This window comes from Brienomyrus brachyistius, chromosome 4 (assembly GCF_023856365.1).
Source record: "Brienomyrus brachyistius isolate T26 chromosome 4, BBRACH_0.4, whole genome shotgun sequence".
Lineage (NCBI taxonomy): Eukaryota > Metazoa > Chordata > Actinopteri > Osteoglossiformes > Mormyridae > Brienomyrus > Brienomyrus brachyistius.
The window spans coordinates 26589538-26612310 of record NC_064536.1 but is presented as its reverse complement, the minus strand read 5'-3'; the positions used below and the strand labels follow the sequence as shown (position 1 = coordinate 26612310).

The 22773-nt window shown below is 47.6% G+C and overlaps 1 protein-coding gene across 1 annotated transcript; it reads left to right on the top strand.

Moving 5' to 3' along the window:
• Window positions 1-1972: 1972 nt before the first annotated feature.
• ndnf (neuron-derived neurotrophic factor) lies at window positions 1973-16325 on the top strand. Its single transcript, XM_049010808.1, has 4 exons — window positions 1973-2391; window positions 9180-9371; window positions 10677-10801; window positions 14257-16325. The coding sequence occupies exons 2-4, from the start codon at window positions 9181-9183 to the stop codon at window positions 15663-15665; spliced, it is 1725 nt and encodes a 574-aa protein (XP_048866765.1). The 5' UTR covers window positions 1973-2391; window position 9180; the 3' UTR covers window positions 15666-16325.
• Window positions 16326-22773: the final 6448 nt, after the last annotated feature.

Below are 22773 nucleotides of genomic sequence, written 5' to 3'. Positions count from 1 at the left end.
GGATTTGCGCTCTGAGCTGGTCCGCGTGATGAGTGACGAATTCATTTAGAGGATTAAAAACACAGTGTGCTGCACTTTCACTGATCTGGGGGACCCTACTTGGGGGGGGGTGTTTATATCAGAGAGATGATCTGAATGTTTTTGCCCCAGAACTGGCCGGCTGCTCCCCGTACGAAAAAAAATCATAGTTAGTCTCTTACCTCCGCTGTCTGGCTGGGAGGACGGAGCATCTCTTGGATGTTCCAGACCGACACGGTTTGGCTCAAGCCCCGGACTCAGGCGCCTTAAGCATGTCTTGAAAGAAATTATCTTTGGAAAGTGATCCGTGAGGACTAAACCGCAGGGCCATGGAAACGGGGTATTTTGTTATTAGCCGTATAAATGTTAAAATGAGTTGCAAAGTCTCGTATTCTGTTTGGTTACTTATGGGTATCGTTAGGGCTGGGTAGGGTGTTAAGGTCGTCATGTTGGGATGAGAGATTTCCCCATTGAAATAAATGGAGAGTCCTTACAAAGATACAATCACAAACCCGTGTGTGTGTGTGTGTGTGTGTGTGTGTGTGTGTGTGTGTGTGTGTGTGTGTGTGTGTGTGTCTGTGTATGTGTATGTGTATATGTACGTGCAGCGGCTCTGGCTGCGTTCCATGCAATTGGTGGAGGCATTACTGAGTTTCCGCCACTAGGTGGAGCCCGGGCATTTGTTAATATGCTGAGGGGAAGGCTGTTTTTTATTAATAGTGTGCTACAAGTTCTTACAAATGTGGTGGAGTAATTAAGTCATGGTTTTTGATGTTGTGTATTTTTACAGGAGAACAATATAGTAGTTGTTAAAAACCATTCTTTTTTAAATAACATCTTGTTCCTTTCACTGCAGTCGCCAAATGTAGCCGCAAGCGTTCAATCTCTGACCAATTTCTTTACCTTTAAAGTGGAGTGTTTGCACCATAATGTAATATTGTTTAATGCAAATTACAGCTGCCGTTTGTTCAAATCTGCCAGGTGAAGGTGCTTATCGCTTCGCTGGAAAATCGCTGCCATCCAGTCATAAATTCACTAGCAATTACTGCTTCCCTATTGCAGCTACGTTTTGTCAGCCGCTCTTATCTTTTGATAAATATTTACCTCCCCAGGTTACGGCCCGGAACCGGACAATACGCGTCCTTGACCAGTATTTTCACACCTAAATACAGAATATCTTCGGGTCAAATAAACACATGAAATGCAAAGCAAAAGCCTTTGGATAAACACTTACGGACACACACAGATAAGAAGCGCTCAGGTTGTTTTAGTTGGGCGGACAGATGTGTTTTTACGAGACGTCGGACTGTATTTTCACACGGCCTAATGTAAATAGATTTTCTTGAGGAATGCTTATTACAAATAGTGTATCCGACACCTACACCGGCCCTTAAAAACAAGCCCCGGGTGGTGCGTGACTCTGAAAAGAGGGTAACAAATTTGCACATCTTACAAAAGGCAATAAACATTTCCCAAGACCGAGGCGTATGAGGGATTCCCCCTCCTTTACCGGGACAGACGCGTTAAGACGTTATTTATGGGATCGTAGAGCTGACTGACAAATTCGACACTGCAGTAGGTTCAGTTGTTTTTCGCCCCAAGGGTAAAAAAGTGTCTGTTTTCATACATCTAATAGAAAAGGACAAACTTAAGTGTTTATTATGCTTCCAGTCGACGTAAAGAATAATTATAGGAGTAAAATAAACTGAAAATCAAATCCGAAACATCCTCCTGAAAACATAAATATATAAAAATATAAACTGATAATTAATAATAATATAAAAAATAAATGGTGCATGGCTGACATGAAGTAATCTGAAATAGTTTCTCATTCATAAAGTGATGTCAGATGCGCACCGGTTCCCTGATAGGGGCTTAAGCTGAAGGCGGCTGGTCTCTGGTTGGTTTTTTGTTTATTGGGCTGTGTGTCTGGGACGGGTGGGCTGGCCTTGGACTCACTACTGGCGGAGGAGGGGGGTAGAGATCAGCTCAGTCCGAGTCTCAGTAACAGGCGCACGGCAGGAGAGGAGCTCGCTGCCAGCTTCGGGATACTCTTCAGTCTCCGGACAAAGTGAATCCGCCAGATCTGCGAGCAGCCAACACGGTCCATAATCCCATAAACCAGCCGTGACTCTACAGGAAACCTACAGAAAGCAGAAACGGACAGCTCTGTGCTCATTTCAGTCCCAGCCTCACCGTCCTCTTAATATTATATTATTATTATTATTATTATTATTATTATTATTATTATTCTGTGTTTTTGCTTTTTGACGTTTTCAGTTTTGACCGCGACGCGTCTACATCATTATTTTTGAAAGACTGCCCAGCTGAAGAAGTCAAACTTTTCAAAACCAATTTAAACATTTGCGCAAGGTAGGATTTTTATTGTATTTTAATTTCTTGCACGGCGCGTTAAGTGACTTTTTGCTCTAAGTTATGCTCATTGAAGTTGCGTTTGGTTTACAACTCACAGTAAACAAAGTATACCGCTAAGTGATCCCATAAGCCCATAAACTGATTCATATATTAGTGACTTATAAGTGCAATCGCGTCCTTTAACTAAATGAATTTTCTCTTTCTGTGATGTATGATGTGTGGTTTGCACGGCCGGGATATACTGTGGAAATGATTGCAGAAAAACAAAGCGAGACTCTGAATGAAGAGAGCCATTTCCCTTTGAAATTGCTGCCAGATGAAGGGGAAGGAGTTTTGTGGTTTACAACTCTAGGAAGTTAAAGGATTTCAAACACATTTCAATCAAGTCGCAGCTAGCATGACTTATTCATTTGGGTTTTCCCGTTTGGATGCGTATCAGTGGCGCTTGATTGGATGGGCAGCGGTTTTAAACGCACTCGCAGCCGGTATGGGCGGCCCGGCTCGAGTACGAGAGCTCCGAATCTCCGCCGGGGACCGGAGATCCGAGGCGCACGGCATCCGTCCGGACCAGCTTTCCAGTATGCGCTTAAACAGTCCTCATAAACCCAGGCTACTAAAACTCTTTAAATCTTATTCCCCTTCTTACTTTTTTATGCTCAGCGTGTTTTTTTTTTAATTACGTCGCACACCTGCAACGCCACCGACCTCTTCTGTTTCACTAACAAACCTTTTAAATGACTGTTTAAATAGCCTAACACATTGGTACATTTATAAGGATAGTACTTTACTACTTATCTGGGAAAGTATGAATGATATAAAACTAAATATGTTTATGATGGTTTCATTAAAAAAACGTTTTATTAAAACTAGATTCTTTTGGCTAAATGAGTTTATATCCTTGCGTATGCGGAAAAAAAACTTTAGAAATTGTTTTTCTTCCACTAGAGGAAAATCTAAGTAAGCGTATATATTTTAAATCAAAAGCGATGTTTTTGTTTTCCCATCAGTTTTCCCGCTATTTGATCAATGAAGAATTGAAAATTACTTTAAAATAATAATTCAAAGCAACTTTCCGCTTATGTGTTTTAAGGATAGCGAACGTAAAATGGTTATTCGGGATTTTGCCCCATTTCTGCGAGCGTGAATGACTGTGCATCGGAGGAGAGCGAAGGCGCTCCGTTTCGCTCTGCTTTCCCACATAGTTTTATTTCTGGAGAATAGATGATGAACAAAAAGGTCTGAAAACGGGGATGTCTGTGTCGCATACCGTAACTAAATCGCCATTTGCATATGAAAACTGGCGCTGAAAGCATTCCTCCAGCGGAGCCTTCGCTGTTTATGCATCCCAAAAAACTCCGCTACTGAAAGCGCCCGTCTATGCACTTTTAAACACCCCGTAACCTTTGTGCAGGCAGCTGGAAAATATTTATGCCGTGTATGTTTGTCTGTAAACATGGACCGGGAGGACGGAGGACATAAATTAAGACAGTGGCAGGTTTATTGCGATAGTTTTGCAAACATTTTTGAAGGCAGACTTGCGCAGCGAGACCACCTCGCGCTTGGACATGCAATGTAACTGCAGCCAGGTGCGAAGTGTTTGCGCCTTACCGACGAAGCATTATTGATTCACTTTCCAAGGGGCGTTGCCGCGTCCCGTGTTGATAAATGGCTTGACATGGACTACATCCTTTCCCATGGGCTTTTTTTGTGCGTCTCCCGTATGATCTCCTCTTGTCACAAAGGAGCTGCGGAGACTAGATCAGTCAGACTTCGCCGGGCGCCCGTGTGAAAGGCTCGTTTGTACTGGAACGTTAGAGAAAGATCCTCTGACCCGACCGAAGCAGGGTGCGACATTCCGCACGACTGCGAGTCTGAGCTCACCCTAAAGACGGTGAGAGGACGGATACAAGCTCATAACAGGACAGTTTGCACACGTAATTATCAAAATGTTATACTACCCCATAACCAGTGCTGATCAATCTATTAGGTGATATAGTCTGTCGCCTAGGGTGTTATCTTCTGAGTGGGAGCAGACTTAACAAGTTTATTTCAGGGGACACCGGAGGTGAAGCTTCACATGGGCTTTGACCGGTACTGCTCAGACCCAACTAATGGAACTGTCAAGTGTGGGTCACGGAATCCAAGATTGGGCCGATCCAGGACAGTGACAGAGTGCTAACCCAGACAAATCTCTCAGTATTCACGTGGGTCGGTTCAGATCCATAGTCCCATTATATAAGAACCATTTTGGTCTCGGCTGGCTCCACTTTGTCTGCGTCCCGGGTCACCTTAGAGATACAATGTACAGTGCCCCCTTTCTCTGGCACCGAGGTGGGTCCGCTGTCATCACGGGGGGGATGCGGCTTCTGGTTGGTGGAGAGCACCAGGAGGACGCAGATCCAGTGGCCTGATATTCCCGCGGCTTTGCAGGTGCCGCCAATATTATCCCGAATATCTATATTTGTGCTAAACTTAGCGTCTCGTTCTCCTCGTCCCACTAACCAGCTCCATGTGCATTCGGGGAGTGGAGATTTACGGTGGCAGAAAGTGATGGCTGGGTGGCTCACTGGAAGGGGGTGGGGGGTGGGCACAGGATGGGGGGGGGGGGGGCTGGTGTATATTTGGGAAGGGGGGGGGGATCTAGGGGTCAGTTGCTCTGCTCTCTTGGGGGGGTGGGGGGTCAGAAGGTTCATTTTATCGAGCGTTCAAATTTTTGCTGGTGTAGGTCACTTTGGGTTCTACAGGAGGGGGTCTGAGCTACAAATGAGAGAGAGATGGAGGAGGGTGAAAGAGATGGAGACGTACCTGCCGACTGGCTGTTTGTCCGTACAATTTGTGCAGAATTAGGGCGACCGTGTTTTGCTTTTCAACATAGAAGACACTGGAGGCAAGACATAAAGAGAGACGTCAAAACAATGCAAATATGCATATTGAATGTATTCCATCTGTTGAATGCAAACATAAATACTAAACACGGCAAAATCCTAGGCATTTCGGGCAATTAAGTCCAAAAAACACATTTCTAGCTCTGAAACAAAATGGTCACCCCATGCAGAGTGTATATAAAGTAATACACAGCTAGATATATGCACAAACAATTGCATATATCCACCTACACACACACAGGCTGTCCCAGCTCAGAGCAGGTGATTGAGAGGGCAGTTCAGGGAAGCTGGAGAGCGCCCCCTGCGGGTGGCTATGTTGCCCATCAGTCAGCAGGAGCAGTGAGCTGAATGTACTGTCGGGCAACTCTCCTTGAGGAAGCCCGGCCTCCAGGATGTGGATGGGTGGCTGCATTGATGGACAGCTCACCATTGCCCCCACTGGTCCGCGGGCTGTAGGTGGGCTTGTAATGTCTCAAGCTCTCATGTTGGACCGACCACCCGCTGTCATGGTGCTACTGAGCCTTAGCCAGCAGCCGGACTCGAGGGTAGGGTTCTGGTGCCATTTGTAGGAGACCCCTACAAAGACCCTGCACTAGGAAACATATCTTCTGCCAGACAGCAACTCCCTGCAGTTAAAAATAGCTGCAGGTACATCTGTGTTACTTGCTTATAAAACCCCAGCATTGCCCGGTGTTCAGCACAGCTGTGACGCATCAGCAGAGCAGCTGTCCTCACTGGCGTTACACGGAGAATGAGCTCCGCCCCCTTACATTTCCGCATCACTTCTTCTCAGTGTTCTGTAGACGTTGACGATAGTCCCGCTCATCAGGCCTGCTTCCTCTGCTACCTAAACACAGAAACGCTGTTTATCTCCTGTGTCTCCCAAAAAAATGTCAGACTCGCAATGTGTTTTTCCCCGCATAGCCAAATGGCACCTTTTAAAGGGTTCGATGGGATACAAAGGATTTTCCTTAAATAAATGAACATAAATATACTTGTGGGGGGGAAAAAATAATTTTGTCCACTTCTGCTGAGCTATTTTTCAGCAGTTAGATACGGGAGGGTTGTCAGGTTATGTGACTGTACAATCCCATGGTGCACTGGTGCAGTCTGACATGGGGTGATGCCCGGCCTCTAGATCAGGGGTGAGCATAAAGGGCCGGTGTGTACGCAGGTTTTTGGGATGAACTGTAGGTCACCTGTTCAAACCCAGATGTGAGGACTCTTCATCCAATCAGTCCTCTAATTAGTAACCAAATTTAAGGAGCTGTAGCGGAAACCCGCACACACACCGACCCTTTGTGCCCACCCCTGATCTAGAGGCCGGGCACCAGTCCATGTCAGACTGCACCAGTGCACCATGGGATTGTACAGTAGCTTTGCCAGGGCGGCCCTAGGTCTGTTTCTCTGCCGAGAGCTGATTTACAGATTGGGCTGAGACATCAGGGCCCGTTTTAGAGGGTTGTTGGGTCAGGACCAGCGACGCTAGGAGCTTCACACCAACAACCCCCAGCCAGATATCCTCTCTTCTCCGGCCTCCAAAGTTTTCCGGAGCATCTGAACTTTAGTAGTGACCGAGAATTTTGCACAAAAAGTCACTGGAGAGAAAAACCAAATAAATAAGTCGATAGATGAATAAAAAAAAAAATCAATAGAGACAGCGAGACAAAGCTGACATGCTTGTGGTTGGCGCTGCCTCGCAACGATCCTTCCCTACATTACGATCCGCGTCCTCCTCCCCTGTAATTAAACATTAGCCCTCATGTGTTCCAGATGCCAGCATCCATGGCTTTTAAAGAGCCGGCACACTATTCTGTGTTCTCGGGCCCTGAGAAGCGAGACCAGGCCCAGAATCGGTCTTGGATGAATTCAACTCGTGCCGGCTCTGGTTCTGGATGATCTGGGACATTCAGTGTCATGTAACGCAAACTCAAACCCGATACCAATGCAGCTACTCCTGGCCCCAGCATGGAGGGCAAGTCGGGCCCCTGCATGCAGGGAAAGCCCAGCCGGTCGGCTGTGTAAACGGAAAGCAGCGGATGGGTTACAGTACTGACTGTTTTCCCAGTTTTGACTGTGTGTCCGTATCACTGTGACTCTGATCTGTCACGACCACAGCCTTATGGCTCCAACTCCTCCTGCTGTTTTTGGGAGTCTCTGTCTCAGCTTGTACAGATGAGGTTGTGATCATTTCGCTGAGATTCTGACCACGTCTCTGTGACCACGACTGTCCTGTGATTGTGACCGCTTCCCTCATATTCTGACCTCTTCCGTTTAAGTGTGACTGCTTGTCTGTGACCGTGACTGTGGTGTGATTTTGAGCAGATCTTCTTGTTCACCGCCATATCCCTGCCGACGTTACCACTCGGCCGTGACTGAGACCATTCACACTCGGTCCCTGTGACTATGACCCTAATGACCATCCCGTGACCGGAACCTGTCCCATGTGCAGATGTATCCACTCCCATGTGAGCAGGACCAAAAAGTCAAGTATCTGCTGTTAAATGCTTCTGATCATCTGAACGTCTTTTTTTTCTCCTCCCTGTGTCCTTTTTTTTTTCGTTGACTCAGATGTTGAGGAAACAGCTGCCATTTCATCCTGAGGTGTCTGCTTTTTTCCCCACGGTCTTTATTTTTTGGACAGATGAGGCACTCTGACTGGACCACCACAGGTCTACTTGAAAGGACCCTTCTCCTTTCTTCTCAGCTGCGCTTTAAAAATCTTGCAGAATCTGGTCTCTGACAGCAGCCCTCTTGGTTCGGCGCTGGTTGGGTGAGAGGGATAAAGAGAGGCAGAGAAACCCAATCCTTTATAGAGGTCGTTTAAAGGAAAAGCGTGCTGTAAAGGCCACTGGTGCATCTGGATAATCAGCTCTCATTATTCTGATTAAATCACCAGGGATTTGGTCGCCATCGACCACGATCAATGTGGCCAGATCGATAAATGGGTGTTTTATTATGTCAGCTGTGGCGGATCTGAAGCAGACAGGGTCTGCTGGCTGGCTGTCCCCCTCTCGGCCCAACAGGGGTACATTTTGTGCTTTTTGGGGCTCTGTGTCCATACCGTGCTTCCTGGTGTAATTTATCCTGTTTAGCCGTTATGTAACGGGGAACGACCCATCAAGAGCCCATTCGTGTTCGGGATGACAGCAAGTTATTAGACCATGGGAGGAACCTCACGAGGCAGGAGGGGGGGGGGGGGGGGGTGTCTCGAGCTTCGCAGACAGAGCTGGACGTTCCAACTCGGCAGAGACTGGGCTCAGATTTTTCCCACAAGCCTCTGTTTTCGCCACAAGCCCAGAGGAAAGAATTGCCACGCGGTGCCAAACCGAGCTCTGTTTATGTTAAAAATCCGGCCTGGTCTCTCTGTCTGTGTGGCAGGAGTGCAGTGAAGGATTATGGGACACGTGTGCATATGAATAAAAACTAAACATAAGAAGATGGTGCCTTGTTTTTGGCCCTAAAGACAGATTCCATGGATTATAGAACGCTCTGGGAATTCCTAGTCATATTTTGTTCTTCTATTTCTGTAAGATATTTAGCAAGTTTTACTCATGTCTTGGGTCCCTTACTTCATGTTCCAGATTGTTTCCAACGGTCTGGGCCTACTTTCCTGCTGTCAGCAGCGTGTCATGTGACTTTTTATGGATGGGGGGGGGATGATTATGTTCGCTGGGTAGGGGCACGTTTGTATTTCAAACATTTCGTTCTGATATCTTGTTGGCCGGGGAAGTGTGTGTGTTCGAACTCGGCTGCGGCACATGGATCTGTTAAGCGACCCGGTTCTGACTGTCACTGCCGTCACCCACGTTTGTCGGTTGTGACATCGCTCTCCTCAGTCTGGTATCTGGACTTGGCCCAGTCTCTCAGCCTGGCTTTCATTACCACCTGGTGCTGCAGGATGAGGCTGCTGCTTGGACACCTGGGCCTCTGCCTGGTTCTGGCCGTCGGCACCGGAGCCCAGAAGCTGCCCACCAGAGATGAGGGGCTCTTCCAGATGCAGGTGCGAGAGAAGGCGCTGTTCCACGACTCGTCCGTGATCCCTGACGGAGCCGAGATCAATGGATACCTCTTCAGGGACACACCAAAAAGGTACTGCCATCCATCCATCCATCCATCCATCCATCCATCCTTCCATCCATCCATATTCACATTTTTACATTTGTTTTCTTCTGTTGTTGTACAGCCACCCATTTTCCATAACCACATATCTGGTACACAAGTTATTATTATTATTATTATTATTATTAATAATAATAATAATAATAATAATAATAATAATATTTATTTGTGGTGGCAAAATTCCAGTTCCAAGTTTCAGTTTTAATTGAGCTGCTTGTATCCACACCCTGGGATAATTTTTGTCTTCCAACCCAATTAAAATTCAGGCTACTTACAAATCCAGATCCTGATGAACGCTGATGTCGCTCATTCTCCTTGATTTCATGAAGTAAACAGAATCCGGTGATAAGGTTACAGGGGACAGTCTAAAGGCTGTTTGCTTCCCAAAAGCACATGCGTCTACAGTCTCTAACCAATCGCGCGGCACATCAACTTAACGTTAATTCCACGATTATCCTTAACAAACATCTGAAACCTAGTGCCATTTGTACTAATAGGTACTAATAACAAAAATGGCAAAAAAATATGTATCTTTTCCACATTAAAAATTTGTACTAAAATGTAACCAGTGTTCAAAAACTGGTTCCACAGAATTGGGCTTGAATAAATTGTCGTTGTTGTTGTACAGCCACCCGTCACCCATAACCACTTATCTAGTGCATTGGTCACTGTTATCATTTCCGTTATACTTGCTGTCCGGTTAATTTTGAGACCGGATGCACTTCATAGGCAGAGCAGAGCAGCAGCACAGGGGACTGACTGTGTCTCCTGGCCTGTTTCATTTGTGCTTCTCCGCACACCGGGCTATTAGAGGGGCGGGTCGATCGTGCCGCCCTGGAGCCCTTTCATGAGTGCAGAGAGAGAGCGCTCCGTTCCACCGCTTCATACGGCAACACATTAAAGTTTATTAAAGTGTCCTGGTGTCACACAGGGAGAGCCGCCACCCAGGCGTAAACAAAACGGAACGTACTCACGGCAGACAGCAGGGGGCGCAGTGTTTGAGGAACCGGCCTTGTGGTTGAGCCGAGCAGGATCAAACCCCCCCCCCCCCTAACCACACAACCTGCCCCTGGTTAAAAATACCCGCCTGTGTAAACGGGATTAAAATATCAGGCTGAGCTGCACCTCAGCACGGGTGCTGATAAATGGGCACGGATGGCAGGGTGCGAGGGGGCCGGCGGCGCCAGGCTTAGCCGCTGGGGTATTTTGGGCGCCCGCGGTCGGTCTGAGGTGGGCCGGGCTGACACTGGGCTCCCTGTCCCCCCCCCCTTGCAGGTACTACTTTGTGGTGGAGGAGGACAACACGCCGCTGTCGGTGACGGTGACGCCGTGCGACGCGCCGCTGGAGTGGCGGCTCACGCTGCAGGAGCTGCCCGAGGACTCCAGCGGAGAGGCCTCTGGTGAGGGGGTGGGACGGGAGGGGCCATCGTAAGAGCTTTACTGTCCTTTGTACGAATCCAAAACCAAAAGGCATCCGGCAGCATCACAACCCTAACTAAATTCTTGCTTGTGCACCTCCCTGCAGTATTAAACAACATATAATGGTAAAGAACAGTGTTTCCCAGTCTGGTCCTTGGGGACCCACAGACAATCCACTTTTTTGCTCCCTCCCAGCTCCCCGCCAGACAGTCCACTTTTTTGCTCCCTCCCAGCTCCCCGCCAGACAGTCCACTTTTTTGCTCCCCGCCAGACAGTCCACTTTTTTGCTCCCCGCCAGACAGTCCACTTTTTTGCTCCCCGCCAGACAGTCCACTTTTTTGCTCCCCGCCAGACAGTCCACTTTTTTGCTCCCCGCCAGACAGTCCACTTTTTTGCTCCCCGCCAGACAGTCCACTTTTTTGCTCCCCGCCAGACAGTCCACTTTTTTGCTCCCCGCCAGACAGTCCACTTTTTTGCTCCCTCCCAGCTCCCCGCCAGACAGTCCACTTTTTTGCTCCCTCCCAGGTCCCCGCCAGACAGTCCACTTTTTTGCTCCCTCCCAGGTCCCCGCCAGACAGTCCACTTTTTTGCTCCCTCCTAGCTCCCCGCCAGACAGTCCACTTTTTTGCTCCCTCCCAGGTCCCCGCCAGACAGTCCACTTTTTTGCTCCCTCCCAGCTCCCCGCCAGACAGTCCACTTTTTTGCTCCCTGCCAGACAGTCCACTTTTTTGCTCCCTCCTAGCTCCCCGCCAGACAGTCCACTTTTTTGCTCCCTCCCAGGTCCCAGCTCCCGGCAGGACTGTCTGAGAACCCCGAGGACCAGATAGGGAAACACTTGGAAAGAATAATAAACATAAAATAAGGGGGTGGCACCGTGGCATATTTTTGCATATCAGAACCTGCTTCTGTGTGGGGGGGGGGGGGGTTGTATGTTCTCCCCATGTCATTCTGGGGTTTCCCCTGGGTACTCTGGTTTCCCCCCATAGTCTAAAACATGCTGAGGCTAATTGCAGTTACCAAATTGCCCCTAGGTGTGCATGTGTGAGTTTGCTCTGCTATGGGTTGGCGCCCCACCCTAGGTTGTTCCCTGGGTTGCACCCATAGCCTCTGGGATAGGCTCTAGACCCCCCACAACCCCGAATAAGATAAGCAGTTTCAGAAAATGGATGGATGGAAATAACAGAGTCATGAGATCAAATAAAAAATATACGGTATAAAAACTATATACATACTGTATGGTCACTGTCCAATGAAAATTGTTCACTTTTTCACGATCGTGCCTTTTTACTATAGATGGAATATGCCCATTCTCCTCTGTCTACCGATATCATTTCACTTCTAACTGACTAATGAAAAGATGTATTATGACGTCAACTGTTGACCTAGACTTAAGTAGTACTAGTTAATATTCATAGTGGCTGTTGGTATGGAATACTTTGTACTGCTAATTTGAACAAGTTAACACTGATATTTCGATAGCTAACTAACATCATAGTTAATTGTGGGGAGATTAGCATCTTGTTGACAATGAAGTATTTGCCTCACTGAAAACAGTCCAAGTTACGTAAAACGTTAAACCGTAAAATATGTTTCTGGTTGTGGTGATAAGGGTGTCTTGTTATATTGCTTTAGGTTTACTTTGTAAAGTAGTTTTTCACGCTACTGAAATACTGGAATTTGGGAGATAGAAGATTTACACTGGACAGTAACGATATACAATAGACATATATACTGCATAGATACAATGATCGTGCCGTACACCATATACAAGCGCATACAATGTACCCATATGTACAGTTACATACAAGTCCTGATTTACTTCACCTAATGAAACTGACATGGAAACTGGCAAAGAGATAAAGTTTTGGCACACTGCCAGAGTGTTTTTAAGGTCTTTCTCTCTGTGGGGGCTATTTTCCGAAATATAGTCCTAAGCTTAAGCATAAGTAACCAAACAAAATACAAGATTTTTGGCTTTTTTTAAATTTTTTTATTACAGTCACAGACTTTTATGAAATTTTTCCTGTCCCTGCAAGGGGAAACTCAATGTGCCCAGAATGACAAATAGGTTTCTTAATCACATTGTAATATATACATGATTAAGCACACACATGCACATGCACACACACACACACATCTTTGAATGGTAAAGAAGAGGGAGTTTCTCTGGGTGTCAGATGTGGGGGGGGGGTAGGATGGCATGGAATGGGACGTCTCAGACGGAAGCCCCTCTAACTGGAACCGGCTGATATTCATGGGTAATCATTTTTCCCACGATCGTAATCATCTCTCTGTATAATTCCACCAAAAAGGTCACGACCCTCCTGTACCCCCCCTTGCACCCCCCACTCCCCCAATGCACCAAAATTTGTCCCCCCTCCCTTTAAAGAACCCCCCCCCACCCCTTTCCTTCTCCTCCATCTGGACAGTATCTGAGATTCAGGAAACCAGAGTGATCCCACAAGCTCCCTGTGCAATTAGCATCCAGACGTGGAGCTTGTGTGGTGTTCATGACGTGGTGCGTGGCGGGAACAGCAGGGGGATCCTGACAGGGTGTTTTTTCATGTCTAACTGGGAGTGCTGAACCAGAGGAATATCACCTTCCAGGCAGAGGAATTTTGCCTTTTAGAGCTATAAGAGAGAACTTTTTCAGTTAGACAGAAATATTAAAATTTAAGAGCTTTCTGCAATAATGATGGGAGCAAAGCTGTGCAGTTCTCACAACAAAGGATATAGGTGTCCGAGTAGGTGCCTGATAGAGTGCTGAGTAATGAAGGTGCATTGCACAGTCCTGCATGTGTTCTACAGGACCCCAGAGTCTGCTGCAAAAGTCCTGCTGTTCATCGTCCAGTACAGTGGCTAGTTCGCAGACATAATATTTTGTTTTCAGGCCCTTGGACCGAATCTGTTGCGGCCGGGCAGCAAATCCTCTGTCTATGATGCCATGACAGGAAAGAAAAATTAAATGAATGTCCAAGGGTTATTTTGTGTGAAAACAGCAGCTTTGGCTCATGAGTGACTGCTTGTGATTTAAAATACCGGCTGCCTCTATGGGCAGCCATTGGTCCTAGGGTAGGACCAGTGGAAACAATTTTGCACATTGCTGCTGTACAGTCATCAAGGGGGTGTAAACATAGTTAGGACAGAGTCAAATGCGCTGGGAGAAATGTCAGGGTGAACGTATCCCATTCCGGGTTTGGTGCCCACAGTGTGTGTATGTCAGAGGCAACGTTATATGTTTTAAATGTGGCTTGGACACTAGTCCAGCAGTACTTTGTTTGAATGAAATTTCCAGTCGAGTGAAATAACACAGTGCACCAGGGAGGGTTGGGTATAATTGCTGGAGCTCCTAGTTCTGTATAATTAGAACAAACGCTGGTTATGTCTGTCTCCGCGGAGTTGGGAATGAAAATGCTTGTCGGTCTTGTTTGCGCAGGCGAGCCAGAGCCGCTGGATCAGCAGAAGCAGCAAGCCATGGCAGAGGAGGAGGAAGGGGCGGAGCTCTTCGCCTATAAAGGCAACGACGTCGAGTCCTACATAGCCACCAGCTCGCCATCTGGCCTGTACCAGTTGGAACTTGTCTCCACTGAGAAGGACAGCAGCTTCAAGCTGTACGCCACCACTACCCCTGAGTCGGATCAGCCATACCCAGAGCTGCCCTTCGATCCCCGGGTGGACGTCACCTCCCTTGGCCGTACCACGGTGACGTTGGCCTGGAAGCCAACACCCACTGGCTCCCGTCTGAGGCAGCCAGTGCAGTACTGTGTGGTGGTCAACAAGGAGCACAACTTTAAGAGTCTGTGCGCTGTCGAGGCTAAGATTGGGGGAGATGATGCCTTCATGGTGGCGCCCAAGCCCGGCCTTGACTTCAGCCCCTTCGACTTCATCCACTTTGGGTTCCCCTCGGAGAATGACCTTGGCAAGGGTCGCTCCTTCACCTCCAACAAGGCCCTGAGTAACAAGATCTCCCGCTCATACATGGCTAAGCCCAAAGCGGACATCCAGAAGATCTGCATCGGCAACAAGAACATCTTCACCATGGCCGACCTGAAACCGGACACACAGTACTACTTTGACGTCTTTGCCGTCAACACTGCCAGCAACATGAGCACAGCCTACGTGGGCACCTTCGCCCGCACCAAGGAGGAGGCCAAGCAGAAGACGCTGGAGCTCAAGGACGGCAAGGTCACCGACATCTTCATCAAGCGAAAGGGCAGCAAGTTTCTGAGGTTTGCTCCTGTATCCTCACACCAGAAAGTCATGTTCTATGTCCACTCCTGCCTGGATACGGTTCAGATCCAGGTCCGGAGGGACGGGAAGCTGGTCCTCTCCCAGAACGTCGAGGGGGTGCGGCAATTTCAGCTCCGAGGTAAAGCTAAGGCTAAGTACCTGGTGCGGCTTCGAGGAAGTCGCAAGGGGGCTTCCATGCTGAAGCTCTTGGCGACGACCCGGCCCAACAAGCAGCCCTTCCCGTCCCTGCCTGAGGACACGCGCATCAAGGCCTTCGACAAGCTCCGCACCTGCACCTCCGTCACCGTGGCCTGGCTCGGCACACAGGAGAGGAACAAATTCTGCGTCTACCGGCGCGAGGTTGACGACGCCTACGGTGAAGAACACCGGCGGCGCGAGCAGAACCAGTGCACTGGGCCTGAGACCCGCAAGAAGTCCGAGAAAGTCCTCTGCAAGTACTTCCACAGTCCAAACCTTCAGAAGGCCGTCACCACGGAAACGATAAAGGGCCTGGAGCCGGGCAAGTCCTACCTGCTGGATGTTTACGTGGTTGGCCATGGCGGCCATGCGGTCAAGTACCAGAGCAAACTGGTCAAAACGAGGAAGTTTTGTTAATGACTTTGTAAATAATAAATATATTATATATATTAAAAAAAGAAGTTTATTTAACTCTAAGCGATATTCTACTAAGGAGTGTATACGGACTGACTACTCACACAGCTTAAGGCCTGTGACAGTATTGGAACTGTTTAGAGATCGATGTGTACATTTATGTTTACATAACCCTGCGGTCGTTCTGGACAGTTTGGACAGCGGGTTTTTGTTTTTCGGCCTGGGCGCACCACCGCCACTGATTGATGTGGGTGGGAGGACTCGTTGTCTCGTGTTCCTTCGTCGCTGCATGAGTACCGCTTCCTGTTTTAGTCCGTCCGGTTTCCTTAGCGGAACATTCTGGAAAACCCGCTAGGCTGTACCCTCGGCCCCCGTCGCTATCCATGTACGCGGTATGTCCACAGTACACATTAGAAGACTTTAAATTATTTCATACATCTGTTTTTTTTTTAAATATTAATTATTATTATTATGCCGATTTAAGAAAACGGTAAATCTATGAAGTATGATCGATGTTTGGACGCGCTGTTGTGTCTATCATCCTGTTTTGTAAATGTCTCTTTCCTGTGATGAAACTCTGTGTTTTACTACTATGTCTCAAATGTACAAAGTTGTCCTGGCAATATCCATGTACATAAAAACTAAATACATAAAATGTCCAAAGCGGTCTGTGTCTTCCCGTGTGCTGTCCCACTTTTCGGAGGATACCTGAAGTTATGAAAGTTAGCAGAAATATTCCTGTTTTTAAAGGACAACCATATTCTTGAGAAATGGCAGCTGCCTGAAATGTGCTTTGCATGACAGCGAACTCTAAAATTGCCCCTCCACCCCGGCCTACACTAACTCCAGCCCCTGAAAGCAGCCATTTTAACATTCTGGAATTATTACTGAGTAGCAGAGAGTCTATTGGATTAATACAGGGGTTTGCTGAGTGTATGGGAGGGGTGGGGGTCGTCACGGTCTGTGTGGTGTTGACATGACGATCCCCCAGCCATTGGGAGGGGAGGTGAGGAAGCTCAGCTGTGCTCTCGCCCTGTAGCAGCACACAATGGGGAACTGGGTATAAACTAAGCCGGTTCTTACTCTTCGCTTGGTCACGGTGGGATTTGATTTGAGATTTTACCACTTCCTGTCCGTGCATCTCCCCCTCTAGTGTCGACCCCTCTAGCACACCATCCAGGACATGGGGAAGGAGGACAGTGTGAAGCGCTCCCCCTCCCTCCCCCAGCTTGCATATAAATGCTAAGTTTAATCGCCAAAAGCTCTGGATCCCAGATGTGCCTTCTGTTGGCTGCACGTGTCTCTGCGCACATGTGTGTCTGCGCGTGCGTTTCTATGGTGACCTGGGAGAGGGGAAATATGCTGTTGCCTCTCATACATGATGCAGGTACCTGGGTCACATGACCCAGAGACACATGACTTTCCATAAAACATTACGGCTGGGATTCCATGCTGTATGCCAGGGGTGTCAAACTCCAGTCCGGGGGTGGGGGGCCGGAGCCTTATATATAAATGATTCAGTCAGGAGCTCTGTGGTAATTAGCACAAGGAGTTGAATTAGGTGTGATAAATGAGGGGAAACCCAAAAATTGTTAATTACCACACAGCTCTTGAGCTGAACCATTTGTGCTGGAACAGGGAAAGAACTAAGCCACACAGGGCTCCGGCCCCCCAGGACTGGAGTTGGGCACCCCTGCTGTATACAGTTGACCTTGGGTATTTTATCTCTTCCCTGTTCCTCTTCCACACCTCCCAGGTCCTGCTGACCTTGAGGGTGCATGCTGCCCTAAGCTCCCACAGCTTCACGAAGGCAGGTTACCTCCAGCCAGCCAACAGACGGTCTCACCGCCAGGTGTTTTCACTGACCCATCAGTTTTTTTCCGGATGGCGGACCTTACAAGCGTGCTGTGTCACAATCAGGTGTGAAATTCCAACCCTCCCAGGACATTCAAAATACCGTGTCCTTGGATCGCAGCAATGGCATCGCAGCACAAATCCGGAGCTGCCAGTCAAGCACAAATCCATCTCTCCGTAATCCGGCAGATTGGTCCTGTTGTTCTATACGGATGCATTTTTGACAATCGACCAAAACCCGAACACAATGCCACAAGCCTTTTCTGCAAATCTGCAGATCACAGTAGTTTTCCATTCATGGCCAAAGCAATCTCACGTTTCACATTGAATTAATTTCCTGGTAAGAAGTAGCTGCATGTAAGCTCGGGGTGGAGGGGGAGGGTGAGGTGTGGGTGTCCTTAGGTGGGGAAAATGGTGATGAATTCATTTATCCATGTTGTATAACATGCCCCCCCAGGACAGACAGCCACCCTGATGGCCAGCTGACTCTTTAGGGGTATGTACATGGCCACAGAAGCTGATTGAAAGCTGATTGACCAACTCCCCTGTCACTCAATTCAAAACATGTCATTGGCTAATAATAAGGTTGGTCCCTCTGTATGCATTATGGTCCCTCTTACACGCCACACTCTCTCCATCACTCTTCACAGCAGCATCCAATGTCCATTCCATTTTCCGCCATTCTTCACTCAGACTTACACCAAAATGGCTACCTTTCCTCCTTGCGCACCAGTTCCGTGGTTCTCTTCCCTCCCCACCCACACTGATTCTTACACTAGATTTTACATCAGACCCGGTGGCAGTGCAGCTAACATTAAGAGTCGTGGCAATTATAACAACTCGCTGACTGGGGCCCCCTCCCCTGTCACTCATTGGTTCAAAACATATCATTGGATAATGACAAGGACGACCCCTCTGTATGTATTATGGATCCACTTATGCCCCTCACCTTAAAAAAGTCCCAGAATTCCCTTGCTGGAGTATATGTCCCCATTACTATACTTCCGTCTGCCTATTTCCTCGAGCAGCGTCCAGCATTGGATGACAAAATAACGTAGGTATTTAGGCGATGGACAATGAGGGTTTTGAATCCAACTTCAAGAAGGTCTTGCCTACAAGTGATAAATTCTTGACAACGATAAAGTGGGGAATGAAGACGTCTTTGTGCCGTTTTATGACATAGATAAGAATGCGGAGAAATTTGTGTGTGTAAATTAAAAGAGAATCGCCCATAAACCACAAAACTGCACGCCTTGAATATTCACCGCTCTTCTTCTCCTCTTAAATTGCACTCTTTCGTTTCTCCTTTCGTTTTACAAGCTCTGGAGGGAATCACACGTGGAAAAACAGAAACCGCGGCCGCCGATGACAGCTCTAGGAGTCCTGCGTTGGCACGTCGTGCCGGTCGGCATGGAAACGCCATGTAAACATATGTCGGGCCCCGAACGCCAGACAAAGTCCACGAAACCACACATTAACCATCAACACCCTGCTTAGGGGCTCGTTACAGGACGGCAAAAGGCAGTAATCAGGCTGGACGCAGCCACACCTTCTGCTAACGAGTTTTCTGCCAGAACAGCAAAGAAAAATAGAAGAAGGAAACCTAAGGTTTTGTTTTCTCTTTTCTTTAGAATTTAATTGTTATTTTCCCACTATAACTTTAGAAGTCATTTTAGGAACAGAGTAAGAAGCATGCTCTTGCTGATATTCAAAGACGCATGCATGCACATGAGAAGCACGCACGCATGCATGCACAAGTCTAGGAGGCCTTGGATGACTGATATGGTAAAACCTGATTCGGCCACCCAGAGTACATGGGGCTCGGGGGAGAGATCACAGAAGGACTCGGCTCTAATAGCAGGCTGGTCAGACCTCCTATTAAATGAGAGGTGAGGCGAAGTTTGGGGGTCTGTGTCAGATTCCCCCATGGGGGAGTTGGAGGACATCGGTTCGAGCCTTTTGCTGACCTACACAAGATCGCACTCCCTTCAACGTTGGCCGTGCATCTTAGTGACAGGGGAAGATACACGTCAATTATTCTGTAAAGCTGCAAAGCTGTTTGAGGCATGGAGAAGCTCAGCAGCTCCCCCTACTGTCAGACCTCCAGCAATGCTGCCTTTGCCCTCTGTACTCAGAGCGTTGATAGATGAAAAATGATATATGCTGGTTTCGCTGAAAGCCCCCTGATGGATTTACCACAAAAAAGTCCAATAAAATAAAACATTTACATAATAAAATATATACCCTTGAAACGCCAGCTGCTCGGAACAAAAGAGTTGATGTTGGATGAAATTCCACAGGAGGCGTAGCGGTTAAGGAATCAGACTTGGGACCAGCGGATTTTAAGGTCCTTGCCCTAATAGGAGCTCTGCTGTTGGGCTCGTGGGAGGGGCACTTCATCTCAGACGGCTTAATGGAAAGAGCAGTACAAATCCGGTGACATACGAGCTGCTCGCTGCGAGAGTGTGGGGCCTGTCTGCATATGTTAAGCAAACAGCTACTTTAAGTCTCTCTAGTCAACAATAAAAAATAAGAACTAAATTCATTGGCAGGACTGTTCGCAAGCGGCCTCATAAATATCCCGAAATAAGACAGCACTTATGAGACATGCACCTCGAATGCGATTGCCATCGATCTGCTATAGACGTTGACATTTGACATCAAATGAACACCTACTGGTGCTGGAGAGAATGACACACTAGGGGCATATTCAGGGGTGGGACCACAGGGGCACTGGACACAGCTGACAGCTGATTGGCCCTGGAAGTGCCTCCTTCCCTGTCACTCATCAATACAAAGCATATCATTGGCTAATGATAAGGTTGGCTATGACATGTTTCTTGAGGTTTAGTGAGTTTTTGGTAGGCAATAAAAAAAACGTGATTAAAACACAGGAAAATGAATTAACATTGATACCTGACACCTCCGGGGCTGTGTGTGCGTGTGGAGCTTGCGTGTCTCTCCAGGTTCCTGCGGGCATCCCTCTGGCTGCTCCGGTTTCATACCACCCATCCAAATACGTGTTCCTCAAATGAACTAGGCCTGAGCGTGTGCATGCGTGTGTGTGTGTGTGTGTGTGTGTATTATGCTTACATTACATTGTGGGGACCAAATGTTCCCAAAATGTAATAAAAATCTGTTATTTTGACATTGTTGGTCCCCACAAAGGTCTGTGAAAGCAATCAATAAAGTAAAAATTCCAAAAATCTTGTATTTACTTTGGTTACTTATGGGTATCGTTAGGGCTGGGTAGGGGTTAAGGTCGTCTTCTTGGGATGAGAGTTTTCCCCATAGGAATGAATGGAGAGTCCCCACAAAGATATGATTACAAACCTGTGTGTGTGTGTGTGTGCTTGTGTGTGTGAGGTCCTTATGAATTGTCGGTATCTCCAACAGAACCCACCCCGCTTATCGCTAATGCTTGAGGGGATTGGATTAAAATCAGCAGGGCCTTAAGTGGAAGACAGCTTCCTAAAGAGGACGGATAAACTTCAGATAAAGACCATATATGTGTTAGATCATAACGAGGGCTGCCGAGGAGGATGGGGGCAGGTGGAGAGCAGAATGACGCCACCTACAGCCAGAATATATCATCGCGAGCTGCAGTCACAGAGGACATGGGCAGAGAGACCATGTTTGACAAATTATCTGAAAAATGTCTGCAATTAGCCTACAGGAAGTGCCCGTAAGGTCAGTCATGGGGTGGGACAGGAAGTCGCTTACCAGGCTAGTGATTGGTGGTGGTGCTTCTCCCAATGGGCTGGTGTCTCAAGACTAGATTTGTACTGCTGTTAACCTGCAGAAATGCTGCCTGGCCAGGTGTACAAAACGTGAATTATACCCAGATTCCTGGGTATTTGGGCTAGTTTGAGAAAGAGAATTATTCTTTTTGTTTAAATTTGTTTAATTTTCCCCCCCAGAATGGACTAGCAGAGAGAGAGAAATCATGCTTGATTTCCTAGTCGAGACGGTTGAAGTCATTTGGCGTAAAAATATTTACTTGGCGAAAAAAAAGGCTGAAAATGTTAAAAGGACGTATTTCTTTACGCGCCTTTCTGCCATGTCCTGGGGTGGGGGGGGGGTTCTGTGGTTCTGGGGGGAGCTGTGGGAATGGCTTGGGCTGAAGGAATTCAGTCATTTTTGGCCCGTTCTGGGTGTCTTCTTGGCACTGGAGAGAGGGGGGCAGGATCCAAATTTCTGTGTCTTGGCGCGGCCGTCCTGGGATTCTGCGACACAGCTGAACGGGTCTGGGCCTGCCGGGCCTCCTGAGGGCTCATCTCATCCTGTCCTGGCCCACCTCCACACCGCCAGCATGGTCCAAATCCGCTCCCGGACCTCCGACCCCTGGACGGAGCAGAGGGTGGCCTTTTCCTGGGAATCCCAGGTTTTTATAGGTGGCTGTATTTAACGACGGACGCGCAGATGTGTTTAGATCTAAATTAAAGACGTGGGGATTTGAGGAACTCTGAATTTTATATATATAAAATTCTGTAGTCGCCAGGTTGTAAACAGACATATTTTGTGGGGACCAAATAACAGCAAATACAGTATTAAACTAGAAGGACATTTTGAAGGAACATCTGTAAAACATTTTATACAAGCCTCTAATGAACATTCGCCTTTTTACACTAGAGCTCCATGACTGTTAATCTGTATATTACTAATGAACTATTTCAGGCCCCTGACAGCTGTTTACCTTGGACAGATGTGATGTTTGTCCTAAAAAAGTTCACATTACACCCCCCTAGTTATACTGTTTTCAGGTAATATGGTATACATGTGTAGTGGCACTTAGTTTCATTTGCTCTGATTGGAGCATGGCCCTCTCTGCTCTGATTGGTTCATGCCTTTAATAGTTGCTCCTAGTGTATTGTGGTGATTTACCTTGACATCAGAGGACATATATGGCTATAATTTGATGGGGTGGGGGAGCAGGAAGTGATGCAAGGGTTACTGTAGCAACCATCTTCACTGAGAAGAATTTAGAATGACGACATTATCTGACAGTTATGCGGCTTCACAGGTATCACCAAGCTGGGGATTGGTGGTGGACCTTGGACTCGATTCAGAGGGGGGCAGCAAGGGGCGGTGAGGCGAGTTCTGGGTCAAACCCCATGCTAGCTTCAGACCACGTGGAAGCCTTGTGCTGGCATGTCATTTAGACAAGCTAAAGGCCTGTGGCACAGATGAAGGTTTGGTCACCATACCTTAAGAAGGACATTGCTGCCTTGGAAAGGGTGCAACATAGGACTACCAG

What these genes read in the sequence shown, in the direction of transcription:
- ndnf (XM_049010808.1), top strand. Translation starts at nt 9,181, where the DNA reads ATGAGGCTGCTGCTTGGACACCTGGGCCTCTGCCTGGTTCTGGCCGTC. An exon ending in TTCAGGGACACACCAAAAAG is followed by an intron (nt 9,372 to 10,676) that starts GTACTGCCATCC and finishes CCCCCCTTGCAG; the next exon opens with GTACTACTTTGTGGTGGAGG. An exon ending in CTCCAGCGGAGAGGCCTCTG is followed by an intron (nt 10,802 to 14,256) that starts GTGAGGGGGTGG and finishes TTGTTTGCGCAG; the next exon opens with GCGAGCCAGAGCCGCTGGAT.